The sequence below is a fragment of the Juglans regia genome, chromosome 1, assembly GCF_001411555.2.
Source record: "Juglans regia cultivar Chandler chromosome 1, Walnut 2.0, whole genome shotgun sequence".
Lineage (NCBI taxonomy): Eukaryota > Viridiplantae > Streptophyta > Magnoliopsida > Fagales > Juglandaceae > Juglans > Juglans regia.
Window position 1 is genome coordinate 23,208,150 of NC_049901.1, and position 25,640 is coordinate 23,233,789.

Below are 25,640 nucleotides of genomic sequence, written 5' to 3' on the forward strand. Positions count from 1 at the left end.
ACATCTAGTTACAGTACTACTACTACATGCATGCATGCATGCATGTACGTTGATGTTGTCATTGTGCCTGCTAGCTATATATGGCATACATCGCACATTTATAAATTCATCACGAGACATGCTGCATGCATGATGTATTGACCTTATAACACGCGGGAAAAGCACCACAATATTAAATGAGTGACCATACTCTGCCTTTAGATAACAAGCAAGCCTCTATTAATACTATTTTGAGTTGCGTAAATGCTGCGTATTCTTTTAAAAAAAAAGAAAAAGTTGACTGAAACAGATTTGCTTTATTGATAATTAGGAAATACAAGCATATATTGTCTTTCATTACAAATTCGATAACAGTAGGCATGCAGCAGGAGCTTCTTCTAATTACCAGATGATCTGTTCCTCTTCATGTTGTTCTATATTTATAGCTAGCATAGTCTATATTAATATTGTCTCATCATTTGATTAGCCATAAAAGCATGCATAGTTATATATATATATATATATATATATGTACGATCTCTTGACATATTGAATTTCAAGATTTACAACAATATTATTTGATGTGGAATTGATCTAGATTTAGGACGCACTGTGTTTTGGTCAAGTTAGATTTTTTATTGTTAAAATATAAAATAAATTATAATATTTACTTCTTCTCGTCAGCTTAAACTTCGAGGATAACTGGCTATCAATTTTTTTTTTCCTTGTAAATAACATGACTCTTAGAGTTGCAAATTTCGTTCACCCTCATTCCTAGTTAGATTTTTGCCCAAGTATAGGGGTGGCTCTTTATTATAAATACATGCATAAATTTTATAAGCAAATCATTTTATTAGCTTGGATATTTAGGATTTGAAAAATTCTACTAAGCAACTGATCTACACAAAATACCTACTTTTTATTTTTATTTTCCTTAGTAGGTGTGTGATGTAGGACTGTGAGTAGAATAATCTTTAAGATTTTATATATGAAATTATCTACATGTAATGTTTTTTAGAATTATGAAATGGACACTCATTTGGGCTGAAGTTGATCATGGGCCATTGCACCATTTTATAGATGAAATGATATACATGTAATGTTGTGGTCCATTTTATGAAGTTCAACCCAAATAATTTTGTTCATGCATATCAGAATCTATCCATCTAACCCAATTTCTTTGGGCCTTGGACCCATCTATTACGCCCTGAGTCCACTTTTCGAGTTGATTCGTGGACGCTTGAATTTAAACTGGATTAAATGACTTGTTATATGTTACATTTGTTTTTTTTTTTTCACAAAACTTTTGACATATCTGTTCATAAAAAATTATAAAAGATGGGTTTTTTAGTCAGGTTTTTAATTTTGTAAACAGCCAAATCCTTATAATTAAGTTATCTTCAAACATATACATTTCGAGATGAACTATGTTACGGTGGAAAACATGGTTGAAGAAACATATTATATATATATAGTGGTCATTAACATTCAATGTTTGATCATTTTATTAAAATTCATCCATCAGTTTTTGAAATATAAATATTTTTTTATTGAAAGAAGACATTATATTCTTTTGTACTTATTTTTTAATTTCCAGAATTCTTTTTTTAGAATATTTGAAATCTTTTATCAAGAGTATATTTTTTTAATTTTGTGTTTATATATAATTAATATATTCTCAGTTCTAAATTCTAATGTTTTCTGTTTCTAAAAATCTTATTCAATAGCGCTTATTTTGTTTTTATTGAGAATGTTTAGGAAAGGGAAATGGGTACACATTAATGTCAAAATTGAAAGTTCAGGGGGAATTGGTGCATGAGTGCTTTGAGGCCGAAGTCTCTGCTTATTCTCCTTAAAAAGTAAGTTTGAAGCAAGCCATGTGGCCTAATTACGGCGGCCATCACGGCCTTCTGCATGCCCATCAGAAGTATATATAGACCTTTATCTTACTAGTTTTGCATAAATTCTATAACTCATGATGGCACGGCCTCTCACACCTCAACCATGGAGAAAACTCCCTAACGGCCACTATTGATAGAAAATAAAGAAAAAACATAATAGTCATATATAATTCAGAAGATTGAAATAATGGAAACCTAATTAAGGCTAGAGGACGTAAAGTACTCTTATAAGTTCTCTCTCGTGAGGTCAAGATAGGCAAACCAGTTTTAGCAGCTTGCGAGGAACTGAGGATGCATGATGATGAATATGTAGTAGGAAATTAAAAGAGTGGCAATGGAGCCCGTGGTACTGAAACACACTTAATTTGGAGGCAGGCATGATTTTCATAGCACTACACCAGTATTCTATGTTTTGTGGCGGGCGAAACCGTCATGAACAAAAATTTTACCGTCATATATTCCTTTTTTTAAGACAGTTAGAAACCGTTAACGTACTGGCACAACAAAGACATCACTAAATATTTATTGTGACGGTTCATTGTACAACTGTCACAAAAAATATATTTTGTGACGGTTGATGGTCTACCGTTAGTTCCATCATGCGAACCTGATGACAATTTGTGACAGTCCATTTCCATTAGAGAAAATAAGTTCAAACATACGAACATCATGTTTACCTGATCATGTATCATTCAAATGTTATTTTTCTTAACGTTTGATTATGCTAGTTTGCACTGTTAATATATATGTTTGCACGTACCATTCTTTCGAACGTTCGAATTGTGATGTTCAAATTTTAAATGTGAACGTCCATCGACAAAGGTTCAAACGTGAAAAAATAGGCGTTTGGACGGTTTGAAAATACGTTTGAACATTTTTTTTTTTTAAAATGCGACATTCGAATGGTACTATATAGTTCAAACACTGGGTTGTCATTAGTTCAGACGTAATGGGATATACGTTCGGATGTGCAAGGATATGTTTGCACTTTTGAGAACAATACATGTTAAAATGTGATAGTGTACGATTGAACGTTGTTATCGCACGTTACATATTTATGTTTTGTTTTTTTGAACGTGATCACACATTCGAACGTGTGAGTTTTACAATTGAACATATGGTCAATCAAAATTAATAATTAGATAAAATTAAATATCATTCAAATTGTATCATACAGAACAAATAGACAATCTTTGAAATGTTTGAGAGGGTACAAAATAAAATAAAATCTACTAGATAGTAAATGTTTCAACCAAATATTAAAGTTCATTTTTTCTTCTTTGCCCAACCACTGCAATCTTGCTATAGTGACATGACACGTTACATCTGAACCAACATCTCTCTCTATATCTGTTGTTGAACTTCATTATGTATTCTTTCCTCCTGGTCCCTTTGCTGCTCTTACAAATACGTCTCTAAATCTGACTATTGAGATAGAAGATCCTCAAACTCCTGCTTTCTTGGCACACAGTGGCGTAGCGGAAGCTAACAAAAATTAAAACGAGGAAGATCTGTGTCTTCCTGAAGTAACAGAGGAGCAAATAACGTCCACTTTCTTTATTGATAATCAAAACTGTTCTTCTATTACAATGCAGACCAATATATATCTCTTCAAGGAAGTAAAGAAAGAAGTAAAGAAATTATTGTAGAAGGAAACTAACGACAAACTAGGAAAGAAATAAATTAAATTAATGCCAACGGAAAACTTGTAGAAAGTCAGCAAGTTTCCTTTATTGTCTTTATTGTCTTGCCAGAGAAGGAAAGTCCAACGAGTTTCCTTTAATATCTTGATTGCTTTGCTGCTATTGCCCTACGTGTCCTGCATCAGTTCTCCCCCACTTAAAACAGAACTCGACCTCGAGTTGTTACCGACATATAAAGGCTCATCTGGTGGGTAATATTCAAAGAGGTCTGCCACGTTAAAAGTAGAGGAAATGGACATATCTTCAGGCAGCTCAACCACATATGCATTATCATTAACTCTTTTCAAAATGCGGAAAGGTCCATATTTCTTATTCTTCAGCTTCCCGTAGGTGCCTGCAGGAAACCGTGACTTTCGAAGATGGACCATCACTAAGTCTCCCTCTTGAAAAAGCTTGACACGCCTGTGTTTATTAGCGGAAGCTTTGTAACGTTCGTTAGCTTTTTCCAGGTTGTTGCGCACGTCTGAGTGCACTTGTTGGATGCGCTCAGCCATGTGCTCTGCTGCAACGCTGAAGCCAGGAAGTTTGGGCAGGGAAACAAGGTCCAGCATATGCTTCGGTGGACTGGTATACACGATCTCAAACGGTGTTTTCCCGGTGGACCGATTGCACATATTATTGAAAGCAAATTCCACCTGAGGAAGTGCAACGTCCCACTGCTTTGGCTTTTCTCCTGAGATGCACCGTATCATGTTACCGAGTGTACGGTTGGTCACTTCCGTTTGGCCATCCGTCTGTGGGTGGCAAGTGGTGCTGTACTTGAGGGAGGTGCCAAATTTCTTCCAGAGAGTGATCCAAAAGTGACTTAAGAATTTGACGTCTCTGTCCGAAATTATGGATTTCGGTATCCCGTGAAGGCGTACAATTTCTTTGAAGAAAAGGTTGGCTATATTAGAGGCATCTGCGGTCTTTCGACAGGGGATGAAATGTGCCATTTTGGAGAATCGATCAACAATGACAAAAACCGAGTCCACACCCCGTTGAGTTCGTGGAAGACCAAGCACAAAATCCATGCTCAAATCTTGCCATATGTTTTCTGGAATTGGCAAAGGAGAATACAACCCAGTGTTTTGGGCTTGCCCTTTACCCACTTGGCACACCGGGCACCTCTGAACAAAACGACCCACATCACGTCTAAGTTGTGGCCAAAAATAACGCCCAGCTGCGAGAGTGATGGTCTTGTCTCGACCCACATGACCACCTAAGCCACCGCCATGCAACTCACGTAGGATTTGTTCCCGTAGAGATGATCGGGGAATACAAAGTTGAGTGCCACGGAAAAGGAACCCATCGTGGACATGGAAGTCAGCTGCTGGTTGTCGCGTAATGCACTTGCTCCAGGTGTCGGCAAAATCCTCATCTTCGGCATATAATTCTTTCAGTTGTTCAAAACCCGTAACTTCCACCCGCAATGTTGCAAGTAATTGAGCACGGCAGCTCAAAGCGTCAGCTACTCTGTTTTGTTTGCCCGACTTATGTTTCAGCACCATAGTGAATTTCTGTATGAAAGTAATCCAACGGGCATGCATGCAATTTAAATGATTCTGAGTGTTAATGAATTTCAAGGCTTGGTGGTCGCTATACAACACAAACTCCCGTTGTATTAAGTAATGCTCCCAATGCTTTAAAGATCGAATGATGGCATAAAACTCTAGTTCATAAGCAGTCCATTTTCTTCTAGCGTCATTCAGCTTTTCACTAAAGAATTCGACGGGTTTACCTTCCTGAGAGAGAACAGCTCCAATACCAATCACGGATGCATCGCATTCTACTTCAAACAATTTGTCAAAGTTGGGCAAGGTGGACAACTTTTCTTTCAAGGCTTTGAAGCTGATTTCTTGGTCTTCTCCCCACTGGAACTTTCCTTTCTTCATGCATTCCGTGAGGGGTGCAGCAATAGTGCTGAAATTTCGGATGAAACGTCTATAGAAAGTTGCTAACCCGTGAAAGCTTCGGACTTGCGTGACAGTGGTGGGATTTGGCCATTCTCGAATGGCACGGACCTTCTCCTGGTCCACGTGAATGCCTTCCGTGCTTACCACAAAGCCAAGAAATAACAACCTGGTGGTGAAGAAAGCGCATTTCTTTAGATTAACATACAGCTTATTATCGTGTAGGACTGATAATACCTCCCGTAAGTGATCAATGTGCTGCTGCTCGTCTTGGCTATAGAGGAGGATGTCGTCGAAGTAGACAACAACAAACTTCCCGATAAAGGGTTTGAGGACTTGATGCATGATGCGCATGAAGGTGCTAGGGGCGTTGGAGAGACCAAAGGGCATCACTAGCCACTCATACAGCCCTTCTTTAGTTTTGAATGCCGTCTTCCATTCGTCACCAGGCCGGATTCTAACTTGATGATATCCACTGCGTAAGTCAATTTTGGAGAAGATTTTCGATCCTGCAAGCATATCCAACATGTCATTTAATCTAGGAATAGGAAACCTGTATTTCACCGTGATTTTGTTAATAGCGCGGCTGTCCACACACATCCTCCAAGTCCCATCCTTCTTGGGCGTGAGTAAGGCGGGCACGGCACACGGACTCATGCTTTCCCGAATCAGTCCCTTGCGAATGAGGTCCTCAACTTGCTCTTGCAGAATCTGATTTTCTTTTGGACTCATACGGTAATGTGGGAGGTTAGGTAGACTTGCCCCTGGAACTAAATCGATATGGTGCTGAATCTCTCGCATGGGAGGAAGGCCTTCGGGTAATTCTTGTGGAGCGAGCCCCTCAAACTCATCTAGTAGACATTGCACTCGTGGAGGGACTTCAAGTACCTCGGCATTCTGCTCTCCCATCACAACTAATGACCATACTTCCCCAGCTTCTTTTACATCCCTCATGAATTGGTCCTCGGTCACAGTTAGAAAAGATCCTTTCTTCACCATAGCTATAGGATCTGAACTCTTAGCAGCTGTCATGGGTACCAGCAATATTTTCCTTTCATGCCACCAAAATGAGTACACATTGTCACGCCCTTTATAAGTGGCGTTTGTATCGAACTGCCACGGTCGCCCAAGCAATAGGTGACAGGCATCCATCTCCACAACATCACAAGTGGCTTCATCTTTGTAGAACTTTCCTATGGAAAAAGGAATTCGACACAGAGTGGACACGCGTGCTTCAGCTCCTTTTTGGATCCAACTGATTTTGTATGGGTGAGGGTGCTTTTCGGTCTTCAATTGTAGTGCTGTCACGAGGGCCTTCGAAACTATGTTCTCGCAACTGCCACTATCAATTATCAAGTTGCACACCTTATTGTTAATAGTGCAGCAGGTCTTGAAGATCTCATGTCTCTGAGTTTTCTCTTCATGTTTAGGTGTCAACAAAAGACGTTGAATCACACAGTTCACCATCTCACCATCGTCTCCTTCAACCAATTCAGCTTCCTCTTCCTCATCACTAACTGTTTCCCTCGAGTCACTTTCTCCACCCTCAATCACGTTGACGGGTCGCCGTGAAGGGCACTCATTAGAGCGATGACCAGGTTGGTTACAACGAAAACACTTCCCTGTTATGGGCCTGGTATAAGGATTATTGCTGGAACTGCCTTTCTGTAAAGGTTGTGCCACGGAGGGTCCTTGTGCCTGGTTACTATCGCTGCTCCTTTGTGGTCTGCTAGAGGACGGCATCTGTGGAGTACTGGGTTGGTGGCCTGCAGTTTTGGGTGATGGCACGAAGCTTGTTGTTCGTGGTGTTGGACGAGCCAGCTGCATCTCAATCTTCATGGCTAAATTAACAGCTTCTGATAGCGTCCAAGCGGTGTGCAATGACACTTTGTCTTGGATTGCTAATCGCAACCCCCTAATATACCTTGCCACCTGCTATCCTTCAGTTTCAGACAAGTTGTTTCACGAGTTCAACCGGTAAAATTCCTCTGTATACTCATTAATAGTTCTGGTTCCTTGTCGGCAATTTTGATATTGTTGATACAAAATTTGTTCATAATCTGGTGGAAGAAACCTTGCTCTCATCAAACGCTTCATCTTAGGCCATGCACGAACTGGTTGTTTGCCTTGGCACCTTCGATTATTTTGCATCTGCTCCCACCAAGCTGATGCCCCCCCTCTTAATTTATATGCCACTAACTTCACTTGTTGCACGTCAGGGATTTGCATGTAGTCGAAGAAATTCTCTACTTCTAACAGCCAGTCAAGGAAATTTTCGACATGGAGGTGGCCATTGAAACACGGCAGGTCAATTTTTATTCGGTAGTTATTCATATTATCCGGGGCTCTCCTATTACCTCGGTCTCCCCGAACAGGGGTTTCAACTTCATCATCGCTGGAAGAGTCACCAGCCACTTGTTGTCTTTGTCGAGGTATGAAACCACGACCACCACCAACTCGGCCTCGACCTCCATCATTACGATTCCTGTCACCATTGACGTGGACATTGGCAATAGTCTGCTGTATCTCCTGCAACATGCGCTCGATACCCTCGAAACGCTGTTGGGTTTGTTGGCTTTGAGATCGTACGGCTGCCCAAAGGGCTGAGACTCCGCGTTCCTCATCACCGGAGTGATTTCCCTCAGTCTCATCTCTCGCCATTAGGCCAGGCGCAACCTGGTCTGATGCCAATTGGCGTAGCGGAAGCTAACAAAAATTAAAACGAGGAAGATCTGTGTCTTCCTGAAGTAACAGAGGAGCAAATAACGTCCACTTTCTTTATTGATAATCAAAACTGTTATTCTATTACAATGCAGACCAATATATATCTCTTCAAGGAAGTAAAGAAAGAAGTAAAGAAATTATTGTAGAAGGAAACTAACGACAAACTAGGAAAGAAATAAATTAAATTAATGCCAACGGAAAACTTGTAGAAAGTCAGCAAGTTTCCTTTATTGTCTTTATTGTCTTTATTGTTTTGCCAGAGAAGGAAAGTCCAACGAGTTTCCTTTAATATCTTGATTGCTTTGCTGCTATTGCCCTACGTGTCCTGCATCACACAGAGTCCAAATTTTTGGAAAGATTATTAACTTTTGAACCTGAGGCCGTGGAGGATGAACTGACACGCTTGAAAGAATGCCCTAGCCCCCTGACCAAACCAGAATTGGTCCTGATGACCAATATAAATATGTCGATATCACTAGAAGAAGATTGCTTAGAGATAGACTGCAACTCAATCATTTTCACCTACAAGAGATATAGAAACTACAATAAGTAACAAACAAATATAAAACCAAACAAAAACATAATAAACAAATGATATCTATGTTGGCATAATTATTCACAAATTTGAATTTTACTTACGTAATTATCTCTAGCGACTTGATCAATCCACTCGTAGTTGACATTGGTATGGGTAGCAACATACACATGAATCAAAGAGAAATTTTTAGGATCATCACTCTAATAAAGGCACATTAGCAAAATTAAATCACATTAGCACTTAATTAAAGAATATGAAAAAATGATTTAGATATAACAACTAATTACCATTTTCTAAATAAGACGTTGGAATGACCTTGAACCTATACGATGATGGATTGTCAAAGACAACCTATTTTGTGTATTGATAGAACTCAAGTGTTGTAGGAGAAAGTAACAATGTTAAATATAACATATGTGATAGTGACATAATTTAAATCAGTTATAGAAAAAAAACTCAATTACCGGATAATTTGGGCTTGCAAAAAGGTCGTAACACTTCCTCCAATCATCTAAGTTCATTTATTGAAAAGGTGCCTGAATAGCCTCTTCCAAAGTCTTAAAGCTCTTGAAGTGTTCATGATACCATCCCTTGAGATGCCGAAATAATGTTGCCATTAACTTATACACAGTTCTAACTTCCTTTTTATTATCGAAATTTAGCTCAAATTCATCCTAATAAGTAGTGGTGAGAATCGGGCGGTCCGGACCGGGAAAACCGACCGGACCGGCCAATTCGGTCCGGACCGGACCGGACCGAGAGTTGTTCCGGTCCGGTCCAAAAATCAGAGGACCGAATTAATTCGGTCCGGTCCACGGTCCGGCGGGTTTTCGGACCGGACCGGACCGGACCGAATTAAATATATATATAATTTAATAATTTATATATATTAAGTATATAATTTTCATTTGACTAATTAACCTAATCCTATCACTAATTCATCATTAAGTAATTATTAACTAATACACATTTATAAGTTTATACTAATAGTAATATTTATAATTTTATAGTAATACTAAATTATTAATATTTATACTAATACAAGTATTATATTAATAGTCTAGACTCTCTAGACTCTAAAGTCTAATATGGTATTAATAAAAATATATACTAATAGTATATTAGTAAATTAGTAATAGTCTAACATAGAGTAAGAGTCTAAGACAATAGTTAATAGTTATAGACTTATAGACTTATAGTTATAGTAATATATTTATAACTTATACTGAATCACTATAACTAATATTAGTATATTACTAACATATAGCTATAGCCTATATTATATTACTAATAGTCCAATACTAATACTATTAATCTATTATATAGTTATAATTTATAACTTATATTAATTATGATTGATAATAATTAATCACTATAAGTCTATGACTCTATAGTATTAATGTATTATTATATAATATATAGTATTAGTATAGTAATAGACTCTAATATGGTATTCGAAAAAAATATACTAATAGTCTAGTACTAAATTACTAATACTATTAATCTAGTACTAAATTACTAATACTATTAATCTATTATATAGTTATAAGTTATAACTTATAACTTATATTGATCATGATTGATAATAACTAATCACTATAAGTTTATAGTATTAATGTATTATTATATAATATATAGTATTAGTATAGTAATAGACTCTAATATGATATTAGAAAAAAATATACTAATAGTCTAGTACTAAATTACTAATGTATTATTATATAATATATAGTATTAGTATAGTAATAGACTCTAATATGGTATTAGAAAAAAATATACTAATAGTCTAGTACTAAATTACTAATACTATTATTATATAATATATAGTATTAGTATAGTAATAGACTCTAATATGGTATTAGGAAAAAATATACTAATAGTCTAGTACTAAATTACTAATGTATTATTATATAATATATACTATTAGTATAGTAATAGACTCTAATATGGTATTAGAAAAAAATATACTAATAGTCTAGTACTAAATTACTAATACTATTAATCTAGTACTAAATTACTAATACTATTAATCTATTATATAGTTATAAGTTATAACTTATAACTTATATTGATCATGATTGATAATAACTAATCACTATAAGTCTATAGTATTAATGTATTAATATATAATATATAGTATTAGTATAGTAATAGACTCTAATATGGTATTAGAAAAAAATATACTAATAGTCTAGTACTAAATTACTAATGTATTATTATATAATATATAGTATTAGTATAGTAATAGACTCTAATATGGTATTAGAAAAAAATATACTAATAGTCTAGTACTAAACTAATACTATTATTATATAATATATACTATTAGTATAGTAATAGACTCTAATATGGTATTAGAAAAAAAATATACTAATAGTCTAGTACTAAATTACTAATACTATTAATCTATTATATTATATATAGTTATAATTTATAACTTATATAGTATTAGTATACTAATAGACTCTAATATGGACCTATGGTATTAAAAAAAAATTATACTAATCACTATAAGTCTATAGTATTAAATTATTAATGTATTATGTATTATTAATATTAATATATAAGTCTATAAGTCTTTAGTATTAAATTATTAATGTATTATGTATTATTAATATTAATATGTAAGTCTATACTCTATAGTATTAAATTATTAATGTATTATGTAATATTAATATTAATATATAAGTCTATACTCTATAGTATTAAATTATTAATGTATTATGTATTATTAAAATTAATATGTACATATGTACTGTATAACTCAAGTGCACTGGGCACTGCCCACTGCCAAGAAGCCGAAACGGCGCCGTTTAGTATAAAATAGGACCTAAACGGCGCCGTTTAAGTCCAGGAGGGCGTGAAACGGCAGGATTTTGAAACTGAGTTGCGTGTCGTTTCACGCAACTCAGTTTTTTTTTTAATAAACCACATGTTGAAACGCCGCCGTTTGGGTCCAATTTCAATCCAAACGGCGCCGTTTCAACATTAGTTCCCCCCTTCCCAGTTCCTCATTTCGCCCCCCTCTCCCCCGAAAGGCGATTGCGCGATTCGGAAAACCCTAGCCGTCGCGACTTCCACCCTCCTCCAGCCCGTCGGTCGCCTCCCTCCGTCGAGATTTTGGTACTCTCTCTCTCTCTCTCTCTCTCTCTCTCTCTCGCTCTCTCTCTCTAGTCTCTGGTATTTAATCGTCGCCTATATTGATCATGGGTGTTGGTATTTATCGGCGCCGAACGCCGATGTTGGTTCTGTGAGCTTGTGTTATGGTGAATCTTGACTTTAGTTGTGATTTGTGAAGTTGTTGTGAGCTTGGATGATGTGTGTCAAAAAATTGTTGTGAAGTTGTTGTGAGCACGGACTCACGGGGTCAGGGACTTCGAAATGTTTTTTTTTTTTGGTTGAAGCAAAATTTTGTTTTGTTGGTCGAACTGAGATGCATATAATTTGTAGAAATTTTGGGAATATGATATGCATAAAATTTGTATAAATTTTGGCACTCTTGGGCCCTTGGCAGTGTTGGAACTTGGCACTCTTGCTGTTTGTAGAAAGACTTTGTTGGAATCTGTGACTGTGATGCATATAATTTGTAGAAAAATATAACTCATATAGTTGAGAACTTGATAATCTGAGATGCATTAATTTGTAGAACTTGTTGAGTTGTTGACTGATATATATTATATATATATACATAAGTTATATATATAATATATATTATATATATATAATATAATATATAGTTCTTTTATTCTGAATTTACAAGGCTTTAAGCCTTTAACACTATATAATTTTTCTTTGTTTTCTAATTCTTTTATTCTTTTGTCTTGTTTGTCCCGACTCCATTTTATAGATGGAGTCTTCTACAAGTGATGTGCAAGGGTCAAGACCAAACATGCCTCCACCCCCACCCCCACCCACTGTAAGTGATCAATCAGTTGGTGGGTCACAAAAAGGTAGAGTTAGGTCATTTGTTTGGGATCATTTTACAAAAATTCCAAAAGGTGATCCAACTAAACCTAGGGCTGCATGTAATTATTGTGGTGCTTCGTATGCATGTGATACGAAAACCAATGGTACGAAAAACATGAAGTATCACATTGAGCACCAGTGTAAGAAATGTTCGTTTAAGAAGACGGATAAATCTCAGACGACTCTAGCTTGGAAGGTGGAGGGAGGAAGTGGTAGTGGTAGTGGGGGACTTGTGTCTATTGCATTTAGTGTTGAGGCTTGCCGACAAGCCTTAGCAGAGATGATTATTCTTGATGAGTTGCCATTTAGGCATGCTGAAGGGGAGGGTTTCAGGAAGTTTATGCTTGTGGTTTGCCCTAAGTGGGTAGGAATTCTATCCCGTATGACGGTTGCCAATGATTGCTTTAATTTGTTCTTAAAAGAAAAACAAAAGTTGAGAAATGCTCTTCGAGGGCAGCGAGTTTCTCTCACTACGGACACATGGACATCCGTGCAAAACCTAAACTATATGTGTCTCACAGCACATTTTATTGATGATGGTTGGAAGTTACACAAGATGATTCTTTCATTTTGTTTGGTTGAAAATCACAAGGGTGATAACCTTGGTAAGGGCATAGAGATGTGTTTGCATGAATGGGGGCGACCAAAAATACTTGCACTGACACTTGATAATGCAAGTTCTAATAATGGAGCTGTTTCTTATTTGAAAAAAAAAACAAAGTATAGGAAAGACACGATCTTGGAACATGAATTCTTGCATGTTCGATGCTGTGCTCACATTTTGAACTTAATTGTTCGTGAGGGGTTAAAAGAATATGATGAGTCTATTGCGAAAGTGAGGGGTGTTGTGAAATATGTTAAATCATCCCCTCAAAGGTGGAGTATATATCAGAAATGTGTGGGGTTGGAAGATATTCAATCTAAAAGTCAAGTTTGCCTAGATGTACCGACTAGGTGGAACTCCACCTATCTTATGTTGGAGAGGGCTTCAAAATTTAAAAGAGCTTTTGATCGGTTGGAGGAAGAAGATCCATGCTTCCTTAGTAGTATTAGAGATGATGATGACGACGATGTCGATGATGAAAATGTAGACCATGTGGTGAATACGAGAAAATCAAAGAAGTTAGGGCCTCCCAATGCATCCGATTGGGCGAAGGTACAGTTGTTTGTGAGGTTCCTTGCATTATTTCATGATGCAACTTTAAAATTTTCAGGGGGTGAATATGTAACTTGTAATGTTTTTTTCCCGGAGTTGGTTATTATTAAAGATGTCATTAATATGGAGTGTGAAGAATGAAACCCCGTGGTGGGATTAATGGCCACAAATATGAAGAGAAAGTTTGATAAGTATTGGGAGAACTTGGAAAATCAAAATATGTTGTTTTATGTTGGGGTTCTTCTTGATCCTCGCTACAAGATGCGATATCTTGATTTTGGGTTGGGGAAAATGTATGCACATGATCATGCAAAAAAACTTGATTTTAGTTGGAAGGTGAAAAATGCATTTATCCACATATATGATGCATACATGGAAAGTGAAGAAGGGCATTCTCCTCAGCGCACAAGTTCCCAACATAAAGATGTAGCTCTTTCAGCTGAGAATGTGGCTAGTAGAAAGGCAAAAATTATGGCTGAATTTAAGCAACAGTTGCAGTCAGAAGATAGTTTGGAAAGTAAGTCAGAGGTTGATAGATATCTAGCTGAAGGATGTGAGGATGAAGATGATAGTTTTGACCTTCTAACTTGGTGGAAGGTGAATTCAGTTAGATATCGCGTACTTTCAAAGGTTGCACGTGATGTGCTTGCAATACCGGTATCTACTGTGGCTTCTGAATCTACATTTAGTACTGCGGGTCGTGTACTTGACCCTTTCCGAAGTAGTTTAAATCCAATGAGTGTTGAGGGTCTCATATGTGCACAAAACTGGCTTCGTTCTTCTTCTACTCCAATAAGCCTTAGGACTTTAATGGATGAAGTTGAGGAATTTGAGAAGCAGCTGGATATGGGTATGTAATAAAATTACCTTTGATATATTTTGTGGTTTATTTTGTTTTATCTTTTATGTTATGTAACTTTATTTAATTTGTTTTGTTTTAAATTTTTATGGATAGAACTTGTTGGGGACCCGAGCTTTGCTGATTCTGTGGAGGGGTCAAATTCAATGCCTACTGGCCCTATACCCAATGATGATTAAAGACTAAAGATGTGAGAATATTATAAGCTTTAAATTCTATCGAAATTGTTGATTATGCTAGTTTGGATGTAGCAGCTAGAATTTTGATTTCTACTTGATAATTGTTTTTTTCTTTTTTTGTCGCAGCCCTACTTGTCCTAACTCTTGAGTAACTGAAGTCTGACTTGAAGATTAGTAAGCTGGATGTAGCAAGTAGCAACTAGAATTTTGATGCATATATGTCAAGTGTTTAAGTTGTTAATTTTGGATTATAATTTGTAATTTGTAATAACTTTTGTATTATTATTATTATCTTTTTTTGGGTTTTTTTTATTTTATATAGATTAGTTTTAACTTTTAACTTTTTTTTTTATCATTGTATTTTTCAAAATCAAGTTTTTTAAATAGTTTTAGTTAAAAAAAATATACCAAATTTGAAATGGACCGAAAATAATTGAAATTGGACAAAAAAAAAATCACATTTAGATGGGCTGAATGACCCATTTTAGGCATGTCCAGACCGACTGGACCGACCCTGGACCGGACCGGACCGGACCGAAATGGACCGGACCGGACCGAACCTATATGTGAGTCGGTCCGGTCCAGGGTGGAGAAAGTGTAGACCGAATAGGTTCGGTCCGGTCCACATTATGGCCCAAGACCGGACCGGACCGGACCGAGATCAGCCCTAGTTGATTCCTATAAAACCAAACCATATAGGAATCGGTTTTGGCAAAGTGTTAAGGCCGAATGCTTCAAGATGGATTTTTGTTATCTTTGAGGTTTTTACATGATGATTCAAAACATTTTAGTTCTTAGGAGTATGCTATGAATGTATTGGACATATGTTATTGAACTTTTTGAGTTCCTCAAGTTGTTTTGAAACGAGATAAAACCTTGAGAATCAAGAGTTGTGCTTAAGGTTTAAAAACTTGAAGTTTTGTATTAAAAAGATTTGTGATTTTGTGAGGTGATTTTTGTTGATTTTTTTAGTAAGATATTTGATCATAGGATATGATTTTACATGTTGTAATATTTCGGTTTAAACATGAGAAATGATGTTTGATGGAATTGCAACAAAAATCAAGGGATTTGGCCTAAGTACGTTTCGGCCTTGTCATGACTCACCTAGTTGTGATGTGTTTTAATTATTTCTAATTAGATATTTGATTTTAGGATAAAGTTTACATGAGCAATATAAATTTTGGTGATTTTTGGAGTTAGGATGTGAAATCCTTAAGTTAAGGGTAAAATGTTTATTTTCCCATAAGTGGAGGGATAAAATGGTAATTTTATACTAAGATAGTATTTTTATGTTTCTAAACTGTTAGTGATGAGTTTATGATATTTGGAAATCACTACTTGCAGTTTCTCGTATTTCGCAAATTTTTAGTCATCACGCAAAGATCATTGTAAGTTAGTTTTTAACTTACTATTAGATTATTATGTATGTGTGTTGGTAAGGGAACACTTGTCTATATTCTTACATTATTATATATGCCATGGTATGCCATGTCACTACATATATGTCTGTTACACATTATATTCTGTCACAAAAGATTTATTTATTTCACGTTATATCATGTCACTAAACCTTTGTGTGTTTCATGTTATGTCATGTCACGAAATATTTGTCATGTAATGTCATGTTATGAAACGTTTATCTATTTCATGTTATGTCATGTTACGACGTGTTTGTCTATTTTATGTTGTGCCATGTCATGTAAATGTCACGTTACGTTACGTCATGTGATCTGTCATCCCATTTCATGTCACATTATGTCTCGAGTTCGAAGTATATCTCCAAAATAGTATTTTTCAAGTCTAGTCATGTTACGTCCATGTACAGTCAAGTTATTATTCAAGTCATTATTATTTTGAAATATCGTGGCAACCCTATGAGACAAGACTACACTATAATGGAAATTTCATGAGACATGACAACATCATCATGGTAACCCCATGAGACAAGAGTATCATTATGGTAACCCTATGAGACAAGGACATTGTTGTAACTCCATGAGATAAGAATACAGTTCAGTTCATGTTATTTCACGTTCAATTTCACGTGAAGTTCATGTTCAGTTCATGTCAAGTTTCATGTTCAGTTTCAAACTCAGCTTCATGTCATGTTTATTTCACATTCAATTCAAGTTTGTGTTCAGTCTCAAGTACAAGTTCAAGTGCATCTTCAGTTCAGCCCATGTTCAAGTTCATTTCATTTCAGTTCAAGTCATGTCAGCACATGTCATGTTATTTATCAAGTCACATCTAGCTTATTTATAATCATGTTATGCATTCATGCTTTTACTGTCATGCATGCATCCCTAAACTGTCAATTAAGTTTTTTGTTAACTTGATGAGATTTGTATTGTGGTAGTCTTGACAACCATTTTCCCTCGCAGTACCAAGAGACACGACAGATGATAGAATGAAGGTGATCGACTAGACAATGATGACACGATGGAAAGCTCATCGGTTCGATGCTCCTTTTTATTGATCGTACTATGGCGTCCTTGATCGAGATGCGTGAGCATGGATTAGCCTAATAATTACCTTAGTTTTACATTTACTTAGATAGCTCTCTCTCTCTCTCTCTCTCTCTCTCTCTCTCTAGTACTCTTATGGTTGTAGACCTTTTAGACTTATGATCTAACCCAAACATATATTATGTTCAGTTTATGAAATATGTTTTAATGTCTTGAGATATAGCATTTTAGTACCTTATGAATAGCTCAAAAAAAAAAAAAAAATTCGCTGCGAATATTTCATAATGTTTATATGCATACTAAATGTATTGCATCTTTAATTGTCACAAACGAGGGCAGATAATTTTGAATTGCATGTCCCTACGCTTTAAAATTTGTGAAATTCCAAGCAGAATCTAGGGCATCACAATGATAATATTTTGATCACAATATTATATTTAATATAAAATATACACAATCATATACATGTTTATTAAATATAGAGATAAAATAAATTAATATTTTCATATCTAATGGACCCAACGTGTGTGATTTTATTTCATAATAAAAAAAGAATTTTTATTGTCTTAAAACAAATAATAGTTTAAAGTGAAAAAATTATAAATACATAGAATGAGTTCAAAAAATTAATAGTTCTTGAGAAATATTAAGGCATCATTTGGTTACACAGATGAGATAAAAAATTTATAAATAATAGTGAGTTATTTGTGAATAATAGTGAAATATTTTGAGTTAAGATTTTTATGAGATTTTGAAAAATGAGAAGAAAAAACTTGAGTAAAATAATTATAATGTTAAAAGAGAGTTAGAATCTAATTTTTTAAAATTTTTTTCTTGTTTTGAGATTTGAAAAAGTTGAATTCTTTTTTTGTATTTTGTTTAAAAGTTTGAAAAAATTATAATGATTAGATAAAAATTTAAAAAATTGAAATTAAAAAATATTTATATTTAAATAGTACATATTTTGATGTTGAGATGAAATAAAGTCTAAACTAAGCCTCGGTTAGCCGAAAGATGATTATTGATAAAAGAATGCAAAGTGCTACGTACTATTTTTTTCAAAATAAGAAAAGGTAGATGAAATAGTTGGAGCCAATCTTCGAAGAACCAATCCCTACGGCACTAAAGTAACCCTGCCCTGTAATTTGTAAACCAGTAGTTGTATAAATGATTTTTTTTAATAATATGAAATTTAATGACTACTGGAACATTCTAGAAGCAGCATCCCAGAAGCGTCGGCAACCGGACATTCAAGAGGAAATCTAGCTTGTATATATCGGTAGACCTGATTATGTATACGAACATGCATGCCGACAGAATTGTTACACGTGCCGCGTTACAAATTGCTAAATGTGCCACGTTATTACTCGCTGCCACGTGGAAGTTTATTTTTCCGAATATTGGATTTTGCTTTCTGTCAAAAGATCAGAAACGAAAGATCCACATGATGTCTCTCCAAATGATGTTAATTAAGACGTGTTCGGCGACAAAACTTCATCTCAAACGGAAACTTCATCTCAGTTTACGAGTAGACGTGTTCGAACATACTAAGCGTCTAGTCATTGTCGGCGAGGAAACTTCATCTCAAACCGACGTGTTCGGATATTTTTCAGCTTCTATCACTTCCACGTGGCCATGAGTAATAACGTGGCACGTTTAGCAAATTGAAACCCGGCACGTGTAACAATTCTGTCGTCGTGTATGTTCATATATATACATAATCAGTTCTACCTATATATTTAAGTTAGTCCAGAGTAATCCAAGCTACTCGCTCTTAATCCATCCTATATCCTTGCAAAGAACAGTCGCAGCTAGCAAGCTTATCTTTATACACTGTTTCGTTAAAATTCTCAGCCTTTGCTTGTGATTTTGTTTCCGCTTGTTAACCTTGAAAATGGCACTTTTCCAAAACAAATACGGAACAGCCCAAACTGACGCGTATGATAACGTACCTAGCACAGACGAATACGGCAACGCTATCCGCAGAGACGAAAACGGCAACATTATGGCCGGCACAGACGAATACGGCAAAGTTATCCGCACAGACGAATCCGGCTACGTGATTCCTACGGATGACTATGGCAACCCAATCCGCCACAGTGGCTCTACTTTCCAAGGTATGCAGCGGCAGCAGCAGCAGCGGCAGCGTCATGACCTGTCCGTAAGTACTCCTCTCAGTACTACATAATAAACATACTTTTCTTTCCTATCTTCTAGAACCTTATATATTGTTTCCACCTTTTGTTTTACCATATATCTATATGTTTTTCTGCGAATTAATTTAATGTAATACAGACTGAGTACGATGGGCAAGGCCGCGGGAGAAGGAACATGGCGGGAGAAGCAGCCCATAGCACAGATGCATACGGCAACGTTATACGCACAGACGAATACGGCAACGTGAGTCCTACGGATGAGTATGGCAACCGAATCCGCCACAGCGGCACCACTCTCCAAGGTGTGCATCAGCAGCGGCGTCATGACCTTTCCGTAAGTACTCCTATCAGTACTACATGACAAACATACTTTTCTTTCCTATCTTCTAAAACCTTATATATTGTTTTCACCTTTTGTTTTACCATATATCTATGTTTTTCTGTGAATTAATTTAATGTAATACAGTACGATGGGCAAGGCCGCGGGAGAAGGAACATGGCGGGAGAAGGAGCCAATAGCACAGATGCATACGGCAACGTTATCCGCACAGACGAATACGGCAACGTGATTCCTACGGATGAGTATGGCAACCGAATCCGCATTTCTGGAGTTGGACACAAGGACCATGGAAGTGATACATCATATGCGACTGCGACGACTTATCCCACGACGGCCGGTTACGGTACTGGGGAACAGCCGCAGCATCGTCATCATAAGGGTGTGATGGAAAAGATCAAAGATAAGCTTTCTGGTACTTCTTATGATCAGCATGACGAGTACTACTAGTTGTCTGTCACACATCGTTGAGCTATAGAGACAAGATAAAGAGGCATAGTTGAGAAGAGGAAAGTGTAAGTGTTGAGTCAGGGATGGGCTGGTCGTGTGGGCTTTGGGCCAGAAAAGAATAAAGGGTGTCAGTTGAGTTATAATGGATTAGGGGGTGTTTTAAGTCTATTAAGAATATATAGTGTCTTTCATTTACTGTTAAGTGATGGTCATTTATTTTAGTTCATTTTCTTTTTTGTTAGTAGTGGAACGATATATCACTATACCATCGAGAGTGATGGTTATGCATGAATTTACAAGAATTTTTTTCTCTTTTTACTGTTCTTTTCTCTTCTCTTTAATATTCTCGAGGATCCTACCCTCAAAGTAGGCAACCTATCTATTCTCTTGTATCCATTTCTTATCATCAATCTGTAAATCAAATTCATAAACAAAGTGTTATAAGTGGTATCTAGAGACAGTTTCCAAGTGACTTGTGATTATGATTAGTAAAAGAAGAAATGGCAGATGGCACTCGACTTGCGTAATTGGCAGAAGGTTTGAAATTACTCTGCAAGTCCATTGAGTCACAATTTAAAACGCTGGAAACTGAAGTCTTGGCCCTCAAGAAGTAATCGGATTCTGTAGTGCAGTAGCTGGCGGCCTTGACTGTGGAGCTGCAGAACAAGAGCTGTTAGGTTCGTAGGGAATCATCTTCAGGTGGTCAAGATCAGCAGCCACGCTCGATAAGGTTTGATTTTCCAGCTTTTAATGGTGAAGATTCAAATGGATGGATATACAAAACCAATCATTTTTTCTCCTACTATAACACCTTGCCCCAACAAAAACTAAGGGCTAGTCTCCTTCCATATGTAGGGCTAAGCTCTAGTTTGGTTCCAAGATCTTGAAGAGTCAGGAGTTCTAAAGGAGTGAGGATTTTACCAAGGCCTTGTTGGTACGGTTTGGGCCATCTTCATATGATGACCCCATAGAAGCCTTAACTAGGCTAAAACAAACTGGATTTGTCGAAGAATACAAATCAAACTTTTGAGTCACTGTCTAATAGGCTCAGAGGGTTGTCGGAAGGGTACAACCTAAGTTGTTTTATTAGAGGGTTAAAGGATGAGATAAGGTTAATGGTGAGGATGTTTTACCCAAACAATCTGTTAACAGCTTACAACCTTGCAAAGATTCAAGAGGAAAATGTAGGCATCCATAAAAAAAATCCATCACAACCGTGATACTGGAATTCTGAAATTACCTCATGCAGCAACAAATAACAATGTTAAGTTTGGTCCCAAAGCCCTTGTTCCTGTACAAAAAATCAAACCACAACAAATGAAAGAGATGTGAAAAGAGCCTTTGTTATTACTGTGATTCCAAGTAGAACCTAGGACATAAGTGTCAACAGCATAAGATATTTTTGATTGAGGAGGTAACTGAGGAGCCCGAAAACATGACCAGTCCAGTAGAAGAAAATGAAAAAGATGATGAAGTACTCAATTTGACCACCAATACAGCCCAACCAGAAATTTCCCCTAATGCATTGATAAGGTCTTTAAGCCCTAAGACTATGAGAATCAAAGGAAGGTTGGGAAATCTGGAAATTGTGGTGCTGATAGACACTAGTAGCACACACAATTTCATTAATCCCTCGGTAGTCAAAAGAGGAGGCTTGAATGTGAATAATGGGGAGAAAATAAGAGTCGGGGTGGCGAATGGTGATTTAGTAGGCTGTGAAGGGAAGTGTACTGCTGTTAGAATTAAAATGCAAGGCCATACTTTCATTACTGATTATTATGTGTTAGTGTTGGCGGGATGTGATATGGTGTTGGGAGTGCAATGGTTGAGGGAATTGGGGTCCATTTTATGGAATTTCAAGGAGCTGTCCATGTGATTCCAGTATAATGAACAGGCTGTTTGTTGTTATTCCCTTCTAATGTGATTGAAGAAAGGAATATAAATCAGAATCATGGGCTGGAAAGAAATGGGGTGTTGTTACAATTGATCGAAGCCAAGGAAGAGAAGCTAAGTGGGAGTGTGCCTCAAGCTGTACAGCAGATACTTGTCCAGTATAAAGAAATTTTTGATGAACCTAAGGGTTTACCCCCAAACCGAGCTCAAGACCATGCTATCCCTTTTTATCCAAACACTAAACCTGTGTCAGTAAGACCCTACCGATACCCTTACTTCCAAAAAGATGAGATTGAAAAAATTGTCAAAGAGCTGTTAAGTACAGGAGTGATAAGGCCTAGTAACAATCCCGATTCCTCCCCAGTGTTACTTGTGAGAAAGGCGGATGGTTCATGGAGAATGTGTGTGGATTACCGGTCTTTAAACAGTGTGACAGTGAAGGATAAATTCCCAATTCCAGTCGTGGAAGAACTACTGGATGAACTTAGCGGATCTAAGTTTTTCTCTAAACTTGACTTGCTTCGGGGTACCACCAAATACGAGTCAAATCTGAATATATCCACAAGACTGCTTTTAGGACTCATGAGTGGCACTATGAGTTCCTTGTTATGCCTTTTGGGCTAACGAATGCACCATATACTTTTCAGAGTTTAATGAATGACATTTTTAAACCATACTTGAGAAAGTTTCTGTTGGTTTTTTTTTATGATATTTTGGTGTATAGCAGTTCATTACAGGAGCACATAAAACATCTAAAGTTGACTCTAGAGGTGCTGAAACATCATGGGTTGTTGGCAAAAATGTCAAAGTGTAGATTCGCAACGTTGGAAGTGGCTTACTTGGGGCATGTAATTTCAGCAGAGGGGGTAAAGGCAGACCCAGAAAAGCTGCAAGCAGTGGAAGATTGGCCATTTCCTACTTCACTAAAGGCTCTAAGAGGGTTCCTGGGACTCACCGGGTACTATAGGCAATTTATTAAAGGCTATGGCAGCCTTGCAGCCCCTCTTACCAATTTATTAAAAAAGGACCAGTTTGTGTGGAGCGAAGAGGCTAAGGAGGCATTCCAAAACTTAAAGAGGGCAGTTACTCAACCCCCGGTGTTGACCCTTCCAGATTTTTTTCTACCCTTTACAATAGAAGGTGATGCGTCGGGAAGTGCCATTGGGGCTGTTCTTATGCAAAAAAAAAAGACCAATAGCGTTCTACAATAAGGCCTTGAAGGGAAGGGTGTTAGCCTTATCAACCTATGGAAAATAGCTATATGCCCTCGTAATGGCAGTGCAAAAATGGAGGCCCTATTTGATGGGACAGCCTTTTGTAGTGAAGACCGATCACCAAAGCCTTAAATATTTGCTAGAGCAGAAGGTGGGCACTCCTATGCAACAAAAATGGGTGTTCAAGTTGATGGGCTATGATGTGTTGGTAGAATATAAAAGAGGAAATGACAATATAGTGGCTGATGCACTGTCTAAGAGGGTGGAAAGGGAGAATTGCAAGGGAGAAGTGATCCTTGCTGCTATTTCTTTGCCAACTTTGGATTGGCAAGAGGAGATTAAGCATGGGTATGGTAGTGATCCAAAGGTGCAAGACCTAATGTTGAGGTGTCAGAATGGGGATTTACCAGCTACTTATGCAGTGAGAAGTGGGTTGTTGTTTTACAAAAACAGGCTAGTAATTGGTGAGGATCCAACATTCAGGCAAAGGTTGCTGCACCTGCTGTATACTAGCCCTGTGGGAGGTCATTCAGGCTATGATAAGACCTTGCACAGGGTTAGGAGGGACTTTTATTGGCAGGGACTGAAATTAGATGTTAAAAATATGATTAGAGGGTGTGACACGTGCCAAAGTGTGAAGGCAGATCAGTCCAAACCCAGTGGCTTGCAACAGCCATGACCTATTCCCTCTCAGCCTTGGTCACAGATCTCAATGGATTTTATAGAAGGCTTGCCTTCTTCACAGGGGAAAAATTGTGTGTGGGTGGTGGTGGATAGACTTACTAAATATGCACATTTCACACCTTTAGCTCATCCGTTTACATCTAAAACAGTTGCCCAATTATTTACTCGAAACATATTGAAGTTACATGGAATGCCCCAGTCTATTGTTTCTGATTAGGACATCACCTTCACTAGTCTGTTTTGGCAGGAATTGTTTAAAATTCAGGGGGTGGAGCTAGCTTTTAGTACTGCCTATCATCCTCAAACGGATGGGCAGTCAGAGGCTGTAAACAAAACTTTGGAAAACTATCTGAAGTGTTTTGCTGGAGATCGACCCAAAGACTGGGTCCATTGGATTCCCCTAGCAGAGTATTGGTACAACACTAGTCAACAGACATCAACTCGTGTGACTCCATTCGAAGCCCTCTACGGCTATTGCCCTCCTAGATTGTTGGACTACACTCCCGGGCTAGCTAAAACAGAAGCAGTGGAGGAAAATCTAAGGGCTAGGGATCAAATGCTACAGTTATTAAGGCACAATCTACAGAAATCACAGAACCGCATGAAGAAATATGCTGATCTAAAACGAAAGGAACAAACTTTCACAGTGGGTGAGTGGGTCTACTTACATCTCCAGCCGTACCGACAGTCATCGGTAGCTCGCCGTCGCAATCTAAAGCTGGCGCCGCGGTTCTATGGCCCATTTCAGATCATCCATCGCGTCGGAGAAGTAGTGTACAGGTTACAGTTGCCCGAGACGGCAGCCATCCACCCGATTTTCCATGTTTCTCAGCTGAAGAAGAAGCTGGGGACACAGATCGTGGCGATCCCCACTCTACCACCAGTTGATTCCAACGGAGCCCTCAAGCCTGAACCTGTGAAGGTGTTGAATCGAAGGGTTAGTAAGGTGCTTAATAGACCACAGACCGAGATACTGGTTCAATGGCACGGGATGGGCGAGGAGACGGGACTTGGGAGGCTTACGAGACCATCAAGATTTCTTTCTCTCACCTTGTGGGCAAGGTGATCTAAAGTGGGAGGCTTTGTCACACATCGTCTGAGCTATAGAGACAAGATAAGAGGCATAGTTGAGAAGAGAAAAGTAGAAGTGTTGAGTCAAAAGGGGATGGTCTGGTCGTGTGGGCCTTGGGCCAGAAAAGAATAAAGGGTGTTAGTTGAGTTAATGGATTAGGGGGTGTTTTATGGGCCTGCGAGCCCATTAAGGATAGTGTCTTTCATTTACTGTTAAGTGACGGTCATTTGTTTTAGTTCATTTTCCTTTCTGTTAGTAGTGGAACGATATATCATTGTAGCACCAAGAGTGATGGTTATGCATGAATTTACAAGATTCCTTTTCTCTCTCTACTGTTCATCTTCTCTCTTTTCTCTCTAATATTCTGGAGGATCCTACCCTCGAAGTAGGCAACCTATCTATTCTCCTGTATCCATTTCTTATCATCAATCCATAAACCAAATTCATAAACAAAGTGTTACATTGTCGT

At 37.4% G+C, this 25,640-nt stretch overlaps 2 protein-coding genes across 2 annotated transcripts; both read left to right on the forward strand.

Moving 5' to 3' along the window:
* Positions 1 to 19,106: 19,106 nt before the first annotated feature.
* On the forward strand, positions 19,107 to 20,738 carry LOC108983480 (dehydrin DHN1-like). Its single transcript, XM_035694296.1, has 3 exons — positions 19,107 to 19,526; positions 19,661 to 19,855; positions 19,988 to 20,738. The coding sequence occupies exons 1-3, from the start codon at positions 19,260 to 19,262 to the stop codon at positions 20,306 to 20,308; spliced, it is 783 nt and encodes a 260-aa protein (XP_035550189.1). The 5' UTR covers positions 19,107 to 19,259; the 3' UTR covers positions 20,309 to 20,738.
* A 2,263-nt stretch (positions 20,739 to 23,001) lies between these two features.
* On the forward strand, positions 23,002 to 23,412 carry LOC118348511 (uncharacterized mitochondrial protein AtMg00860-like). Its single transcript, XM_035690368.1, has one exon. It carries the CDS (start codon positions 23,002 to 23,004, stop codon positions 23,410 to 23,412), a length of 411 nt encoding a protein of 136 aa, XP_035546261.1.
* The last annotated feature ends 2,228 nt before the right edge of the window (positions 23,413 to 25,640 follow it).

What these genes read in the sequence shown, in the direction of transcription:
- LOC108983480 (XM_035694296.1), top strand. Translation starts at nt 19,260, where the DNA reads ATGGCACTTTTCCAAAACAAATACGGAACAGCCCAAACTGACGCGTAT. An exon ending in GGCAGCGTCATGACCTGTCC is followed by an intron (nt 19,527 to 19,660) that starts GTAAGTACTCCT and finishes AATGTAATACAG; the next exon opens with ACTGAGTACGATGGGCAAGG. An exon ending in AGCGGCGTCATGACCTTTCC is followed by an intron (nt 19,856 to 19,987) that starts GTAAGTACTCCT and finishes AATGTAATACAG; the next exon opens with TACGATGGGCAAGGCCGCGG.
- LOC118348511 (XM_035690368.1), top strand. Translation starts at nt 23,002, where the DNA reads ATGTCAAAGTGTAGATTCGCAACGTTGGAAGTGGCTTACTTGGGGCAT.